This window comes from Pristiophorus japonicus, chromosome 9 (assembly GCF_044704955.1).
Source record: "Pristiophorus japonicus isolate sPriJap1 chromosome 9, sPriJap1.hap1, whole genome shotgun sequence".
Lineage (NCBI taxonomy): Eukaryota > Metazoa > Chordata > Chondrichthyes > Pristiophoridae > Pristiophorus > Pristiophorus japonicus.
Genome location: NC_091985.1, coordinates 24388483 through 24407044, shown reverse-complemented (window position 1 = coordinate 24407044; position 18562 = coordinate 24388483). Strand labels below are relative to the sequence as shown.

The 18562-nt window shown below is 46.4% G+C and overlaps 1 protein-coding gene across 1 annotated transcript in view; it reads left to right on the top strand.

Moving 5' to 3' along the window:
- Positions 1-18562, top strand: part of LOC139272973 (probable methyltransferase TARBP1) — a 246165-nt gene that overhangs the window by 203682 nt on the left and 23921 nt on the right. The window contains exon 29 of the mRNA XM_070889181.1: positions 663-799. Coding sequence (XP_070745282.1) covers positions 663-799 — 137 coding nt within the window. The remainder of the gene's footprint in view (positions 1-662; positions 800-18562) is intronic.

Below are 18562 nucleotides of genomic sequence, written 5' to 3'. Positions count from 1 at the left end.
TAATACTTGCAAAAAAACCTACATTCTTAAGCATGTATCCTGAAAGATTGGCACTGTGTCCTACTTGGGCAAGAGAACAGAAGTCTTGATGTAAAATTGTAAGTGTATATTCTCATTTTATGACGCTCATATGGCCTCTAAACTATGGAGATGAAGAACTTATTTCCATGCTTATGGTATCGGAGTGACTCAGTGGCATCACCAGATGGTTTGAAATTCTCATCTTTAAACTAAAATAAATCCTCCAAGATACCCATTCCATGTGCACTGAATACGCGCCATGTGCATTCATAAGGCTGACTGGACCTCTCGGCTTTGGAGTTTATGAGCTATCATGATGACCACACAGGTGGAATTAGCTGATATTGCATGCCAATGCATTCACTTGCTTATCTCCGAATTTACTGATATTCCCCACAGAAATTCTGCCAAGCTGGGCTGATTTTTCTTTTCGCACTTTCCAGTGATCAGCTTCAAAGAGGCAACTGGCAGAAGCTGGGAGGCGTGATTGATGCAGGGCACTAGGGAAGCAGTTGAAGAAAAGGAGGTGAAACTTGTCATTAGTTCCTCACCGTAAAGTGAGGGAGGAGGGCAGCAAAGCAGTCTGCGTGTGGTAAAAATGATTTTATTTTCTGTTTACCTTCAATCTCTTCATTTTACAGGTGAGACCTGCTGAGCTGGTTGAGTATCTGCAGAGAAAGAAAACTGAAGGGCACACGATCATTGGAGTGGAACAGACGGCCAACAGCCATGATCTTGCACAATACAGCTTCCCGGAAAAAACATTGCTGTTGCTAGGGTAAGTTACTTGCTAAAAATAATCTTGGCATCAGATCCCTCAAACATGCTTCAAGGAGCTATGTTTTTGAACTGATAACTAGTTGAATTTAGCAGCGATTGATTGAATGTGGCCTCCTTTCACACATGACTGTAATTGGACAACAAAAGGTGAGCCACAAAAGATAATTGCGCTACATTTTTACCCATCCACACATGAAACAGATGCTCTTTTCTTGATGCAGTTTTGTATTTCTACACAAAGAGCCCATGTGTACCTCATCAATCTTATTTCTTTGTGTTTATTTCAACTGACAATTTAATTTTTGATATTTTTTTTTTTGCTCAGTGGGTATAGAACCAGCAACAGAAACAATAGAAACCCCGAAAATCTCCAGGCCCTATGGCACACTCCGGCCATGAGCCGAGTGGGAGTGTGACGAAAAGCCAGCAAATTAGAATGGGACCAGGATGTACCGGGTACTGACCCCTGCTATAAGTTTAAGGGGTGCCTTGATTGCAGCAGAAACTCTGTCGGCCCCAAGCATGGTCCTCTACATCATAGGGGGCATGACAGGGGGCACACAGGCCAGGAGATTTCCTATCCCCGGTCTGAGATCTGGCAGGCAGCCAGTATGTTGGCAGAAACAAAAGCGTTCCAGCCAGCTGGTCAGCAGATGTGAGACCCATGGGTGCCTACCCTGGCCTGGACCCCCGAAAGAGGTGCAAGTGAAGTATCGGATTCCTTGTATGAAATGTGGAACCCACCCCTGGCATACGATACTCTGGCAGGGTTGGCGGCAGAGGTTCCTGGCAGGTCGATTCTGGCACTTTGGCCAGGTTCAAAGCCCTGCAGATTTTTGAAGCTAGAACACTTAAACTGTGTTTTACCATGCACTTCTCTCTTTCCACAACCCGTAACCGCACCACAACCACAACCACAACCAGTGATGCCAATAAAAAAAACATTTGCCTCGACATGGTATGTTAGCGGTGCTCCCTAAGTGACTTTCCAAGTTTATGGCTGAGCTGGATACAGATCAGGAATGCTTCAGATTGATCCCCATTCCATACGGAGTTACTTGATCTCAGCGGGGGCAGTGGCAGGGACTCTGAAATAGACTGCTGAGTGCTTTTAGGCTAGAGAGAAACGATCAACCATGGGGGACTCATTCTTCATCACTATTGAGCTTGCACATGTGGAATCTGGATGCGGATATGATGAGACCAGGCTCAGCTGTGCTGCCCTTTTCCTTCCCATTTTAAAAGCCTGGTGACATTCAATCCCCAGACTCCTATAAGAATAATGTTCACTTAGGTCAGATAATGGTCCAGATTTTCCTGGGGCCGTGCACCAGTGTAGTGGGGCTTTTACATCATGGAGACACTCGAACGGTGTAAAAGAAAGAGGAAGTTATAGAGTGAGTGACTTACGCCATTAATTTCACTGTCCCATATTTTTCTGGGACTTGAACCGTTATCTGTGCCGAAAACAGTTGGACGGTAATTATCATAGCTCCACCCCCACTAAAACCAATGGCGATTCTGGTTTACCTGCATTTAAACAAGTTTTCACACCGCTGCCACTTAGACTTAGAAATAATGGCAATGGTGTGTGATTTCTTGCTCTAAGGTCGGGTTTAAATTCACAGTTGTTAAAAATGTATTATTGTTGGAAGGATTAAACAACTAGGATCTTTTGAATATTCACTTCCTGCACCTGGGAGAGTCTGATTCACCGCTACAAAGCTTGCTGCAATGTACTCTGAAAGAAAGCCAGCAGAATCTGGAGCAAGTTAACAACATGGAGATCGGCACGCAAGCCGGCGAGATTTATGCTGCATGTTGGCAGTCTCACCGTTGCAGGAACATCTGGGCAGTTGGTAGATGACAGGCACCTATGGGTTAAGAGTTCAGCAAGGGAGTTGATGCCTTCAGTTCAGGATGAGGGGGAGACACTTGGGGCCCAAGTTTCGAGCCGCGCCTAGAACAGCGCAGTCCCGACCTGGACGCCCGTTTATCGCGCCACAAAGTGCGCCTAAAAAAATCCTCGGTATTCTCCACCTACCTGCAGGTCCTCTGGCCCTCGGCGCAGCCAGCACGAGCTGTGGGGGAGCGGAGCCAGGTCCCTGCGCTGAAAACAGTGCCGGGACCTCTGCACATGCGCGCTACAGTCGGCACGTAAGTGCAGTAGCTCCAGGCGCCCAAAACTGTGTGGGAGGGGCCCGAAGCACGCAGCCCCTAGCCCTGGCCAAATGGCCTCACTGGGGCTGCGTGAATAAGGCTCCTTCCACGGCCAGCTCCTGCTTCCTCCCGACCCGACTCGACTCCCGCTTCCCGCCTCCAGACCGGACCCGACACCCGCTCCCCCCTCCCCCCCCCCCCCCCCCCCACCACCCCAGACCGGACCCGACACCCGCTCCCCCCCCCCCACCACCCCAGACCGGACCCGATATCTGCTTCCCCCACTGGACCGGACCCGACACCCGCGCCCCCCCCCCGGACCGGACCCGACACCTGCTCCCCCCCGCCCCCGGACCGGACCCGACACCCGCTCCCCCCCCCTCCCCCACCACCCCAGACCGGACCCGACACCCGCTCCCCCCCCCACCACCCCAGACCGGACCCGACACCCGCTCCCCCCCCCCCACCACCCCAGACCGGACCCGACACCCGCTCCCCCCCCCCCACCACCCCAGACCGGACCCGACACCCGCTCCCGCCCCCCCCCCCCCCCCACCACCCCAGACCGGACCCGACACCCGCTCCCCCCACCCCCCCCCCACCACCCCAGACCGGACCCGATACCTGCTTCCCCCACTGGACCGCACCCGACACCTGCTCCGCCCCCCCCCCCCCCCCAACCACCCCAGACCGGACCCGATACCTGCTTCCCCCACTGGACCGCACCCGACACCTGCTCCGCCCCCCCCCCCCCCCCCAACCACCCCAGACCGGACCCGACACCCGCTCCCCCCACCCCCCCCCCACCACCCCAGACCGGACCCGATACCTGCTTCCCCCACTGGACCGCACCCGACACCTGCTCCGCCCCCCCCCCCCCCCCCCAACCACCCCAGACCGGACCCGATACCTGCTTCCCCCACTGGACCGGACCCGACACCTGCTCCCCCCCGCCCCCGGACCGGACCCGACACCCGCTCCCCCCCCTCCCCCCGGACCGGACCTGACACCCGCTCCCCCCCGCCCCCGGACCGGACCCGACACCCGCTCCCCCCCCCTCCCCCCGGACCGGACCTGACACCCGCTTCCCCCCCCCCCCCCCCACCACCCCAGACCGGACCCGATACCTGCTTCCCCCACTGGACCGGACCCGACACCCGCGCCCCCCCCCGGACCGGACCCGACACCTGCTCCCCCCCGCCCCCGGACCGGACCCGACACCCGCTCTCTCCCCCCCCCCCCCCACCGACCGGACCCGACACCCGCTCCCTCCCCCCTCCCCCCGGACCGGACCCGACACCCGCTTCCCCCCCCCTCCCCCCGGACCAGACCTGACACCCGCTCCCCCCAGCCTCCGGACTGGACCCGACACCCGCTCCTCCCCCCCCCGCCTCCGGACTGGATCTGACCTGACCTCCCTCTCCCTCCCTCCTCCCGACCCGAACCGAACCGACCTCCCTCTCACCACCCCCCTGACCCGACCCAACACCACCCACCTGTAAATCTGGTGCTGGGGACGGGCCCTGCCCGAAGTCTCGGGCCCGGTTCGTTCAGCCTCCCTCTCCCTTCTCCTTTCCCCCCACCCTCCCACCCCCCACCCCCCCCCCAATCTCCTTCCCCCCCCAATCTCCTTCCCCCCCCCAATCTCCTTCCCCCCCCCCCAATCTCCTTCCCCCCCCCAATCTCCTTCCCCCCCCCAATCTCCTTCCCCCCCCCCAATCTCCTTCCCCCCCCCCAATCTCCTTCCCCCCCCAATCTCCTTTCCCCCCCAATCTCCTTTCCCCCCCAATCTCCTTCCCCCCCCAATCTCCTTCCCCCCCCAATCTCCTTCCCCCCCCAATCTCCTTCCCCCCCCCAATCTCCTTCCCCCCCCAATCTCCTTCCCCCCCCAATCTCCTTCCCCCCCAATCTCCTTCCCCCCCCCCAATCTCCTTCCCCCCCCCAATCTCCTTCCCCCCCCCAATCTCCTTCCCCCCCCAATCTCCTTCCCCCCCATCTCCTTCCCCCCCAATCTCCCTCCTTTCCCCCCATCTCCTCCCCCCCCAAATCCTTTCCCCCCCAATCTCCTTCCCCCCCCACAATCTCCTTCCCCCCCCAATCTCCTTCCTCCCCCCCAATCTCCTTCCTTCCCCCCCAATCTCCTTTCCCCCCCATCTCCTTTCCCCCCCATCTCCTTTCTCCCCCTTCTCCTCCCCTCCCCCTTCTCCCCCATCCCTTCCCCTTCTCCCCCATCCCTCCCCCTTCCCTTCCTCTGCTCTCCCCCTCTCTCCCTCTACCCCCCTCCTCCCCCTCCCCTCGCTGTCAGAAACACAGACACTGACAGACAGAGAATGAGAGACAGACAGACAGACAGCGAGATAGACACTGACAGAGACACACTGAGGGGGGCATCCCAGCACGCTGTTGGAGGGCTCCCGGTGCTGCAGTCGGTAAGTAGAAAATGTTTTATTTATTGATTTTTTAAAAAAAAATGATTTCTTATTAATTTTTTTTGATTGACTTATTGGTTGATTTATTGATGTATTTATCATTTATTATTGATGATGGCTCTTTATTTGTAAAACTGAAGTGTTTAATGTTTGTAAACTTCCCTTTAAACCCCCCCCCCACCATTCCCTACGCCTGATTTGTAACCTACGCCTGATTTTCTAAAGTGTAGACAAGGTTTTTTCGAGCGTACAAAAATCTTCACTTACTCCATTCTAAGTTAGTTTGGAGTACGTTTTCACTCACGAAACTTTGAAATCAGGCGTAAGTGGCCGGACACGCCCCCTTTTGAAAAAAAAATTCTGTTCCAAATTGAAACTGTTCTAACTGACTAGAACTGGAGCAAACTAAATGTGGAGAATTCCGATTTCTAAGATACTCCGTTCTACACCAGTTGCTCCTAAAAATCAGGAGCAAATCATGTGGAAACTTGGGGCCTTGATGAGGAAAAGAAACATGTTCCAGGTCATTGGTAAAGTTAGGGACATTCACAATGTTGTGTGAATGCTGATTATAACAGCATATTGACACAGTTTGCCAACCCATCATTGTACAATAGGATCAGAGGTTAAGACAGCCTCTTGTACCTATCCTAATGGAGGGCTACAGAGGGCAGAGTCCCAGGACCAGATCACCGATCCATTTCCACGGTCGTGGGATGGAATGGAATGTTTCATTGAGGGCCTACAGACAAGAGGAATATTTATATTGTCAAAAAAATGTGTACTCCTTTTCTCTCGCTTCACAACTCACAGAACGTTTGTGCAACTTGAACTTTATCCCTCTGCTCAGCATAAAATATGGTAATTGGACTTGAGATTCCTAATAGTACACCTAGATGCCCAGTCAATACATACGTGTGGCTGAAGTCATCCTGATCCCTTCAGAGACAGAGAATTTTCCTTTTAACAAACTATCAGGATATTCACCTATTCCAGTGAACGGTTAGCTGCTTTTTCTTACTTTCACATCTGTAACTATTTTGAGTCAAGCCATTAACTCTTTCCTCATTTCATATTGTACACAATGAATAGTGTTTATGATGGTAGTCTGCTGCCAAAAAATCTTCAGAATGCTGTGCTACCCTTGAAACTATACTCCCTGGGGTAAGTTCGCAATCAGCTCCAATATCCTTTCACCTACCTTGCGCCCTGTGTATCACTGGCACACACCATTAAAAATAGAATTGGAAAAAAAGAAGTCTACAGGAATATGATAAACTGAAAAACTAAACTCAAGGCTGTAAACCTCGGTTGTTATTAATATTCTCAGCAGCCTTTTAACTCTCACTCAGCTTACTCAGAAATTGTAAATATTACTGAATCGGTTTCATCTTTGTTTGTCTTTAGTTACACAATTTCAGATTCTCGTCAGGCATTACAGACCTCATAGACCATATAGAACTGGCACCTGTTTCACCAATATGTATTTAACTTCCTGTATATATTGTGAAATAGTTCATCAATAGTGGCAACTGTATCCTGGAAAATTGAGGGCGGGCCATTAATCCATTCAAGGGATTGCTATGTAGAAATACTCTGGTCTTTTCCACTGAAATAATAGTAAGCACAGTACCATTGATTTTATGTAAACAATTTCTGTAGAATTTAGTTGAAAACCCATCTTGATCAAAGTGATGTTGGTTGGGATTAATAATATATTCAAAATAGATTACAGAAGGTGGGAAGACGTCTTTGTGTTTGTTGTGTGTCTCTTTGAATGATGCCGCCGCTCTGGACTAAAAATGAGGTTGATAACAAATGTAAAACTTTACCTGAAAAAAGCATCTGCAACTTGTTTTCAAATCATTTGAAAATAGCCATGAAAAGATGCCCCTTTGCACTTGCACTGTGCAAGAAAGGGGTTTCTTCTGAATTCTGTATTTGATTTCTTGGTGACGGTCTTGTATTGATGGCCTCTAGTTTTGCTCTTCCCCACATAGGAACATAGAAAATAGGTGCAGGAGTAGGTCATTCGGACCTTCGAGCCTGCACCACCATTCAATGAGTTCATGGCTGAACATGCAACTTCAGTACCCCATTCCTACTTTCTCGCCATACCCCTTGATCCCCCTAGTAGTAAGGACTACATCTAACTCCTTTTGGAATATATTTAGTGAATTGGCCTCAACAACTTTCTGTGGTAGAGAATTCCACAAGTTCACCACTCTCTGGGTGAAGAAGTTTCTCCTCATCTCGGTCCTAAATGGCTTACCCCTTATCCTTAGACTGTGACCCCTGGTTCTGGACTTCCCCAACATTGGGAACATTCTTCCTGCATCTAACCTGTCTAAACCCGTCAGAATTTTAAACGTTTCTATGAGATCCCCTCTCATTCTTCTGAACTCCAGTGAATACAAGCCCAGTTGATCCAGTCTTTCTTGATATGTCAGTCCCGCCATCCCAGGAATCAGTCTGGTGAACCTTCACTGCACTCCCTCAATAGCAAGAATGTCCTTCCTCAAGTTAGGAGACCAGAACTGTACACAATACTCCAGGTGTGGCCTCACCAAGGCTCTGTACAACTGTAGTAACACCTCCCTGCCCCTGTACTCAAATCCCCTCGCTATGAAGGCCAACATGCCATTTGCTTTCTTAATCGCCTGCTGTACCTGCATGCCAACCTTCAATGACTGATGTACCATGACACCCAGGTCTCGTTGCACCTCCCCTTTTCCTAATCTGTCACCAAGTGGAAACATTCTCTGTCTACTCTATCAAAACCTTTCATAATTTTAAAGACCTCTTTAGGTCACCCCCTCATTCAGCCTTCTCTTTTCAAGAGAAAAGAGACCCAGACTGTTTATCCTTTCCTGATAGGCATACCCTCGCAGTTATCAATTGAATTCTGCTAGAAGTGTGATTTTACCCTCTCCTTAGGAAGTTGAAGGGAAAAAATAGTGAACAATTTTTTCTTCAATGCGCCTCTCTTTCACACACACACATCCCAATTTTAGTCAGTGGAATCAATTCTATAACTTAATTCAGAAACCATGTTTTAACTCAGCACTGAGTGTTCATTTGACTGAAAATCCAGATTCTTAATTATAGTCAAAGAAAAATGATGAGGGTTTGGATTGCTTAACTTTGAAGTATAAATAACAGCAAGGGCAGCTGCTGCTTGCCTCTCTGTGTGGTGAAGCTTAAGCAATTAAAATGTAAACATTAATTGGAAGAGGAAAAAATATATGCAACGTTGTATCTTGGAATTATTTACAGTTAATCAGAAGTCCTACCATAGGACAAAAGCAATTAGAAAATCCTGATGCATAGTAGAAAATAGTGCGCATTGTTCCACAGTACGATTCTGGCATCTCCCTGAAGCTAACCGACTGATCACTCGAGGTCAAAATATAAACTTCCAATCCTGACTTTTAACAGGATGAGACCTTTAAATAAGGATATGAAGTTATTCCAACACACAAAATTATTAAACTTAATTGTAAAATGATCTTATGTGAAGTAACCTTTTCACAATTTAATTAAGTTATTTCAGTTACTGAGGGGAAAAAATGACAACCAATTTGATATGTTTAGCAAGCCTTTTGCTATTTTAACTAAATAACACAAATCGATCCCAATAAATAAATTAGCTGGAGGAAATTAGTTTGACGGAGAACAGTTTGTCTATCATTCAATCGACTGCAAGAAGTTTGTAACATAAATTTGAATATGATTAAGCGTTGCACAGAAGCATGTGACAGATTACACTATGCAATCCTTTTAATATTTGAATATAGATTATATCGATTATGTATAAAAATATGTGAGCTGCACAAATGAGTAATGATGTTTAAATAGCAGCTGACCTCAGCAAATATTTCATATATTAATGACTCAATAATCTGAAGGGATTGGTAAGGTTGTAGGTGAAGCTATGGATTCATATTTTTAACATTTGCATTGAGTTTTATGGAAGAGTAAACAACTTTGCATTTAACACAGTCACAGTCTACTTTTTAGTTAAAGTAATAGCCAATCTCAGTCATCAACCAAATTATCTCATAAATGTGTTACTTCTTTGCTGACGTAAGTCACAGCTCTCCAAAAAAAAACAGTGTGTGCAGTGCTTTGTGATATTGGAATGACGTATGAAGGCACTATATAAATGCAAGAATTCTCTGTTTGATTCACTTCTGGTAATGTAATTAGCATATTTATAATGGGTATTCTCAAGCATGGTGCGATTTCTTGTTTTATTTGCTTCCCTACCATTCTTCGCTGCTGAATGTGTTTGCTCCTTGCTGGGATACCATTCCACAGGCACTAGTCACTCTGCAGTACCTCACACAACTGGCTATGTATTACAATAAAATACTGCGGATGCTGGAAATCGGAAATAGAAAATGCTGGAAATGCTCAGCAGGTCAGGCAGCAGCTGTGGAGAGAGATACACAGTTAATGTTTCAGGTCGATTGACCTTTTATCAAGACAGAGTATTAGCTATGTCATCATCATCATAGGCAGTCCCTCGGAGTAGAGGATAAAAACATAGAAAATAGGTGCAGGAGTAGGCCATTCAGCCCTTCGAGCCTGCACCACCATTCAATAAGATCAAGATTGATCATTCAATTCAGTACCCCTTTCCTGCTTTCTCTCCATACCCCTTAATCCCTTTAGCCGCAAGGGCCACTTCTAACTCCCTCTTGAATATATCCAATGAACTGGCATCAACAACTCTCTGCAGTAGAGAATTACACAGGTTAATAACTCTCTGAGTGAAGAAGTTTCTCCTCATCTCGGTCCTAAATGGCTTACCCCTTATCCTTAGACTGTGTCCCCTGGTTCTGGACTTCCCCAACATTGGGAACATTCTTCCTGCATCTAACCTGTCCAGTCCCGTCAGAATTTTATATGTTTCTATGAGATCCCCTCTCATTCTTCTAAACTCCAGTGAATACAGGCCCAGTCGATCCAGTCTCTCCTCACATGTCAGTCCTGCCATCCCTGGAATTGGTCTGGTGAACCTTTGCTGCACTCCCTCAATAGCAAGAACGTCCTTCCTCCGATTAGGAGACCAAAACTGAACACAATATTCCAGGTGGGGCCTCACTAAGGCCCTGTATAACTGCAGTAAGACTTCCCTGCTCCTATTCTCAAATCCCCTAGCTATGAAGGCCAACATACCATTCGCCTGCTGTACCTGCATGCCAACTTTCAATGACTGATGTACTATGACACCCAGGTCTCATTGCCGCCATTCAGATAATATTCTGCCTTCGTGTTTTTGCCACCAAAGTGGATAACCTCACATTTATTCACATTATATTGCATTTGCCCACTCACCTAACCTGTCCAAGTCACCTGCAGCCTCTTAGCATCCTCCTCGCAGCTCACACCGCCACCCAGCTTAATGTCATCTGCAAACTTGGAGATATTACACTCAATTCCTTCAACAAAATCATTAATGTATATTGTAAAGAGCTGGGGTCCCAGTACTGAGCCCTGTGGCACCCCACTAGTCACTGCCTGCCATTCTGAAAAGGACCCGTTTATCCCGACTCTCTGCTTCCTGTCTGCCAACCAGTTCTCTATCCACGTCAATACATTACCCCTAATACCACGTGCTTTAATTTTGCACACCAATCTCTTGTGTGGGACCTTGTCAAAAGCCTTTTGAAAGTCCAAATAAACCAAATCCACTGGTTCTCCCTTGTCCACTCTACTAGTTACATCCTCAAAAAATTCTAGATTTGTCAAGCATGATTTCCCTTTCATAAATCCATGCTGACTTGGACCGATCCTGTCACTGCTTTCCAAATGCGCCGCTATTTCATCTTTAATAATTGATTCCAACATTTTCCCCACAACTGATGTCAGGCTAACCGGTCTATAATTTCCCATTTTCTCTCTCCTTCCTTTCTTAAAAAGTGGTGTTGCATTAGCTACCCTCTAGTCCATAGGAACTGATCCAGAGTCGATCGACTACTGGAAAATGATCACCAATGATTCCACTATTTCTAGGGCCACTTCCTTAAGTACTCTGGGATGCAGACTTGCTTCCACTCTAAAAGTGAGTTCTCAGGTGACTGAGGAGTCCAATGTGGGAATGACAGTGTCTGTCACAGGTGGGGCAGACAGTGGTTGAAGGAAAGGGTGGTCAGGGAGCCTGGGTTGACGAACGCTCCTTCTGCTGTCTATGCTTAGTTTTTGCTTGTTCTCGGCCATAGGACACGAGGTGCTCAGTGTCCTCCCGGATGCTCTTCCTCCACTTTGGGCAGTTGTGGGCCAGGGATTCCCAGGTGTCGGTGGGGATGTTGTACTTTGTCAAGGAGGCTTTGACGGTGTCCTTGAAGCATTTCCTCTGTCCACCTGGGGCTCGCTTGCCGTGTCAAAACTCCGCGTAGAGCGCTTGCTTTGGGAGTCTCGTGTTGGGCATGCGGACGATGTGTCCTGCCCAACGGAGCTGATCAAGCGTGGTCAATGCTTCGACACTGGGGATGTTGGCCTGAGCAAGAACACTGACGTTGGTGCGTCTGTCCTGCCACTGGATTTGCAGGATCTTGCGGAGGCAGCGTGGGTGGTACTTCTCCAGCGTCTTGAGGAGTCTGCTGTGTATGGTCCACGTCTCTGAGCCATATAGGAGGGTGGGCGTCACTACTGCACTGTAGACCAGGAGCTTGGTGCCGGATTTGAGGTCCTGGTCTTCAAACACTATCTTCCTCAGGCAACCAAAGGCTGCGCTGGCACACTGAAGGTGGTGTTGGGCCTCGTCATCGATGTCTGCTCTTGTTGACAGTCGGCTCCCGAGGTATGGAAACTGGTCCACGTTAGCTACTGATAAACAGCCAAGCCCTGCCTGATTTTCTCCTCCTACAATTGAGGCCAATTAAAATGCTGCTACCATCATCCTACTGAGCTCTGACAACTCGGCATAAACTGGGCCTTGGACTTTCCTATTCGCTGTGGTTCAGCTACTGGGTTCCTGACCCAGCTGAGGGAGCCCACAGAAGTCAGTTGTTTAATAATTATCATGATGTTGAAAACCTGTTTCAGATTGGCACAACTTGCTGGTTTTTTAAAATTTTAGTCTTCAACAACTAATGAGTCTGACTTATGAAAGATAGTGCTACTTCACATACTGTTGGACATAGTCTTATCATAACACACTTGTGTGTTTTCAGAGTTGTACTTTAATCCTGATTTGTTTTTGTGCTTAAAAAAGAAACTTGAATTGTACTAAGCAACATAAATAACACACTAAAATAGGAATTCAATACTTAAAACAAATTTGAATTATAAAATAAGTTGAATTAAGCGACTTTGATTTGAAAGTAGCCTGTTGTAGCCTCTATCAAAAGCCTTTGTGTGCGCATGACGTTTCCAATACTTTGCGGAGTCCAACAGCATGTTTATATCAAAATACTAATGAATGCAAGGCTTAAAAACGTTCAATTTATTCAAAATTTGCTGTTCAGTTAAGAAGACTTCAATTCTTATACATTCCTGTAACTGTATATTATAACTTTTTGATGCAAGTAACCAGTTATTTTAGATGCTGTGACAAAAAGTGTTCTTGTTTCTGTAGCTCCCTGGATGACTCGACAGGTTTACCTAGTTACTAGCTTCTAGAAAATGGCTGAAGTATACTGACTGGGAAAGCCCCAGAATTGATCTCCGGTCTCTGCTGAGTTTGTTTGACCTCCCCCATGGTGCTGATAATGATGCTGAAGTTGGTCTCATCACTTTGGGAGAGATAAGGCAGGCTTCCCACTCCTGATCAGTCTCCAGCGACCTCTGCTAAAAGTGCCTGCTTGTGCAGGTTGGATGAGTATAGGTTGCTCATCACGGTTAAATAGCCTCTCACTAATAACTGTCTAGGTTCGCACATGAAGAATGGCTGCGTGGGTGTGACTACTGTGTGGTTGGTAGTGAGGAAGAAAGCTGTAGACTGCAGGAAGATATCGATGGACTGGTCACATGGGCAGAAAAGTGGCAAATGGAATTCAATTCAGAGAAGTGTGAGGTAATGCATTTGGTGAGGGCTAACAAGACAAGGGAATACACAATAGGTGGTAGGATACTGAGAAGTGTAGAGGAACCGAGGGACCTTGGAGTGCATGTCCACAGATCCCTGAAGGTAGCAGGAGAGGTGGATAAGGTAGTTAAGAAGGCATTCGGAATACTTTCCTTTATTAGCCGAGGCATTGAATATAAGAGCAGGGAGATTATGCTTGAACTGTATAGACTGTATAAAACACTAGTTAGGCCAACGCGTACATTTCTAGTCACCACATTACGGGAAAGATGTGAGTGCACTAGAGAGGGTACAGAGGAGATTTACAAGAATGTTGCCAGGACTGGAGAATTTTAGCTATGAGGTAAGATTGATAGGTTGTTTTCTTTGGAACAGAGGGGGCTGAGGATAGATTTAATTGAGTTGTATAAAATTATGAGGGACCGAGATAGAGTAGATAGGAAGGACTTATTTCCCTTAGCAGAGAGGTCAAGAATCAAGGAGCTTAGATTTAAAGTAATTGGTACGAGGTTTAGAGGGGAGTTGAGGAGAAATCTTTTCACTCAGAGGGTGGTGGGGGTCTGGAACTCACTGCCTGAAAGGGTAGTAGAGGCAGAAAACCTCAACGCATTATAAAGTACAGGCTGAACCTCCCTTATCCAGAACTCCCTTATCCGAAACCACCCCACATCCAGAACCATTCCCGGCCCCACTGGGTGGTGCATGCGCAGAACTCTGACATGAACAAATTGAAGTCCTTACTCGCTGCCGACTCATGCAATCGCTGGCCTGACCCCACGATCTACCGCTCACCCCCCCACCCCCCCCCCACCCCCTCCATGATCTCTCTGCCGCACTCCCAGCCCCAGGCCAGCCATCCCCGATATCCCTTTGCTCAGTGCCTGTACCATCCAATTTATCATGACTACCCCTCGTTCGGAAAAATCCCTTATCCAGAACAGGCCAGGTGCAGAGGGTCCCGGGTTAGGGAGGTTCAACCTGTACTTGGATATGCATTTGAAGTGCCGTAACCTACAAGGCTACTGGCTAAGAGCTGGAAAGTGGGATTAGGCTGGACAGCTCTTTTTCGTGCGGCACAGACAAGATGGGTTGAATAGGCTCCTTTTGTGCTGTAAACTTATTTGATTCTATGATACATAGAGTGAACTGTCCCTCAGTGGGGATAGTCTTTATTTTTACGAGGGAGATTTATGACAGGATGAACACTGAGACTTGCCACCGAGTGCTGACAGGTTATTTGAGTCTGGGAGCCAGCATGAACCAACCCCTTGGGTCCATCCTGCTCACATCATCACCAATTCAATTGGCAAAAGAACCAAAGGTGAGATGAGGGGAATTTGTTTTTGCAGTGAGTTCTTATGATCTGGAATGCACTGGTTGGAAGGGCGGCAGAAGCAGATTCAATAATAACTTTCAAAAGGGAATTGAATAAATACTTGAAGGGGAAAAATTGCAGGTATATGGGGAAAGGACTGGGGAGTGGGACTAATTGGATAGCTCTTTGAAAGAGCTGGCACAGGCACGATGGGCCGAATGGCGGCCTCCTGTGCTGTATCATTTTATCCCTTCAGGAGAGAAGGGGATAAAATTGGTGGAAAGGGGAAGAGTATTTACTTGGAATGCTGGAAAAATGTTTTAGTACTCAACTGTTTAAAGCATCGCTTTTTTTAAATTAAGTGTTCTTATTTAATTGCTTGTTTAATGTGTTTCTCAATTTTAATTTGCTTAGTTGCATTAGTTCAGTGTTCAGGGAGAATTTGCCTGGGCATGCAGTGGATACACCGTGGATTCACACCTGCAGACAGCAGTGCCTTCAGTTTGCTAGGATATTTTAAACTACTGTGCAACATTCAAAAATATATCGGCCCACCTTGGGCCTTTTAGAGAATGAATGGTTCTGAAATAAGTTACCAGGAAATATAGTTAAAGCAAACAGTTTATATGGGTTCAAGACACATTTCAATGAGTTCCTTGAGAAAGATGGGATTGAGGGAAAAAGGCTGGTAGGTGGGACTGGCCCTATTCAGTCTAATGACCTCTTCCGTTTACTCAAATACTCCCATCATGCTACAGAAGGTTACAGAGCAGAAGGCGGCCATTTGGCCCATTGTGTCTGTACTCTCTCTTTGTCAAAGCAATCCAAAACTAATCCCACTGCCATGCTTTCTCTTCATAGATCTGTACATTCCTCTGCTCCAAATGTTTATCTTCTCTTTCCTAAAAAGATGGTTTTTGCTTCAACTATTACCTGCCGTTGTGTAATATCCCTCTGCATAAAGACATTTTACCTAACTTCTCTCTTTACACCCTCTTTTAAATTTATGATCACTTGTCACTGCCTCCGGAACTAGAGAGAATAGTCTCCCGCTATAAACCCTATTAAAACCCTTCTCTGCCCAATATCTCGGATCTCTCCTGATAACTATGGTTTCTTATGTCTAGTATCTTACTGGTGAATCTATGCTGTAAGCTCGCTCTGATTTTAATGTCTTTTCTATAATAAGGAACCCAAAACTGAACACAGTATTAACCATTCCTTTGTACAAATTTATCACAAGCTGTTGTATTCTATGCTCCTATTTATAAAACCCTAAAAGCTCTCTCTTTTGTATTAAGTCACATGGATGATGGTACAAAGAATATTAAAGAAATACACAATCAGTGCTTTTATCTCAGAGCAATTCTTTTCATTTATTTCAGTACTCATCTTGTTTGGTTGGGAGTGGGTCAACAGCTAATGCGAGATTGGGAACAGGAGCACTTACTATACTGGATGCCAGATAAAAATACAGAACGCTGAATAAACTCAGTATTTTCCTTTTTGCCCCCACCCCCATTCCCATCTCTGAAATGGGTTTATTCATTGCTTCCCTGTGGAGCCCTGTCAACATTGTGAATCGTGCCATAATTATCTTTTTCCCAGTTGATGGCAACAATCCTACTATTTGCACACACCAGGGGGAAAAAATTGCAATACTTTAACATGGCCATATTTGCCTCAAGTTTTTTTTCTGTTGGGAAAACAAGAGATCAATGCCCAATCTGCAGAATGCCAACAAGGTTGGAGAGAGTAAAAGAGTTGAGGTAAATTAGGTGATGACAAGTTCGGGTTTTCAAAGCCAGAGAATTTTAGGGGAGGGAACGACCAAGGGAACTGAGGAATTTCACAGTTTTGAGATCTTCGGAAAAATGAGTAAGGGTAACAGGGGAGGCCTAAGCTTTCCTGGTGGGACTTGGAGACGTATTCCTGCTCCATCTAGGCTCACATAGAATCATACACCACAATAAGGAGGCAATTCGGCCTATTGTAGTGCCGGCTCTTTGAAAGAGCTATCCAATTAGCCCCCACTCTTTCACCATCGTCCTGCAAATTTCTCCCAGTCACGCATTTATCCAAACCCCTTTTCAAAGTTACTATTGAACCTGGCATCCAGTATAGTAAATGCTCCTGTTCCCAATCTCGCATTAGCCGTTGAGCCACTCCCAACCAAACAAGATGAGTACTTATATAAATGAAAATAGTTGCGCTGAGAGATAAAAGCATTGATTGTGTATTTATTTAATATTCTTTGTACCATCATCCATGTGACTCAATACAAGGGAGAGAGCTTTTAGGGTTTTATAAATAGGAGCATAGAATACAACAGTGACTACACTCCGAAAGTACTTATTTGGCGTAAAGCGCTTTGAGATGCCCGGTGGTCATGAAAGGTGCTATATAAATCCAAGTCTTTCATTCTTTTCTGTTTCCACCACTCTTTGAGGCAGTGCATTCCAGATCATAATAACTCGCTGTGTAAAAAATAAAAGAAACAAAGGAAAGTTTAATAAAAAATCTGCCTTTTTTTGGCTTCTTCTGCGGCTGATCCGCTTTCAATCCCGGTTCAGCCTGGCTGAAAAGCCGCAGGGGTTTACCCACCAAGTTAAAATTGCAAACCCGGTTCTGATGATGTCATCGGGACCCGACACGCATATGTAATGAAAAAACCCACTGGCGTTGGGCTCCTGGCGGGTGAATAACCTGGGCAATTTTACCCGCCCTCTGGTGGAAACCAGGCGGCTAGGGTTAAAATCAACCCCTAGATTTCAACACAATGCAAATATAGGGAGAGAACAGATAGGATGCTATATTTGGCATTTAGGACAATGAGGAGAGAGAAATTCAGGGCAGCGCTAACTGTAGTAGGAGCAATAAAATGGAGAAAGATAAGAAAGGTTGGCGGAGGGAGCACTCCTTCCTTAACTTGTAGTTTAAATAGTTTTTGTTTTCTTTTTTGTTTTAGTACCAATATATCGGTTGCATTTGAGTTTTGACAACATTGGGGTTTGTTTAATGTCGAGGTTAGTAAGTAGCAGGAGCGAGTTTGTTGGACTCAGATTTAAGGTAATTGTCAAAAGAACTGGAGGTGACATGCACAGTGAGTTGTGATCTGGAACGCACTGCCTGAAAGGATGGTGGAAGTAGATTCAATAATAACTTTCAAAAGAGAATTTGATAAATACTTGAAGGGAAAAAATTAACAGTATGTGGATAGAGCAGGGAAGTGGGACTAATTGGATAGCTCTACCAAAGAACCAGCACAGGCATGATGGGTCGAATGGCCTCCTGTGCTGTAATATTCTATATCATGTACTGTAATAGCTGGAGACTGGTATTATTGCAGAAGCATTATTGAGAAAAACAGACTACGCGTGATAAACTTACGGCTGCATAAAAAAATAGCATTTCAAAATGGTTAATCAAAGCGGGTTTGTGCTAATATACTTTGCTGTCTTAAAATTGTGAACTATGCTTCTGTTTGACTCTAACACTAGAGATTGCAGCAAGTCGTAAGGGTAGTGAACAGCCGTGCAGATTGGTAGTTGTTTAACCTGGTGACAAGTGAATAAATCTTTATCTTTCTGTCATCTGATGGGAGTGAAGCAGATGGCATATGTTATAGAGTCTATGCATCCATGCAAAGGATAAATGTCACATTTGATTAGCAGAGTTTTGAGTAAACATCTTCTGAAACAAACAGCGACTTGATCTGACCAGTCAACAGATACAGCATTCTTATCAATACGTCAATAGTATATACTGAATAAAATATATGCTGATGGAGAAAGAGAAGTTATGGTAACCACAGCCAACAAA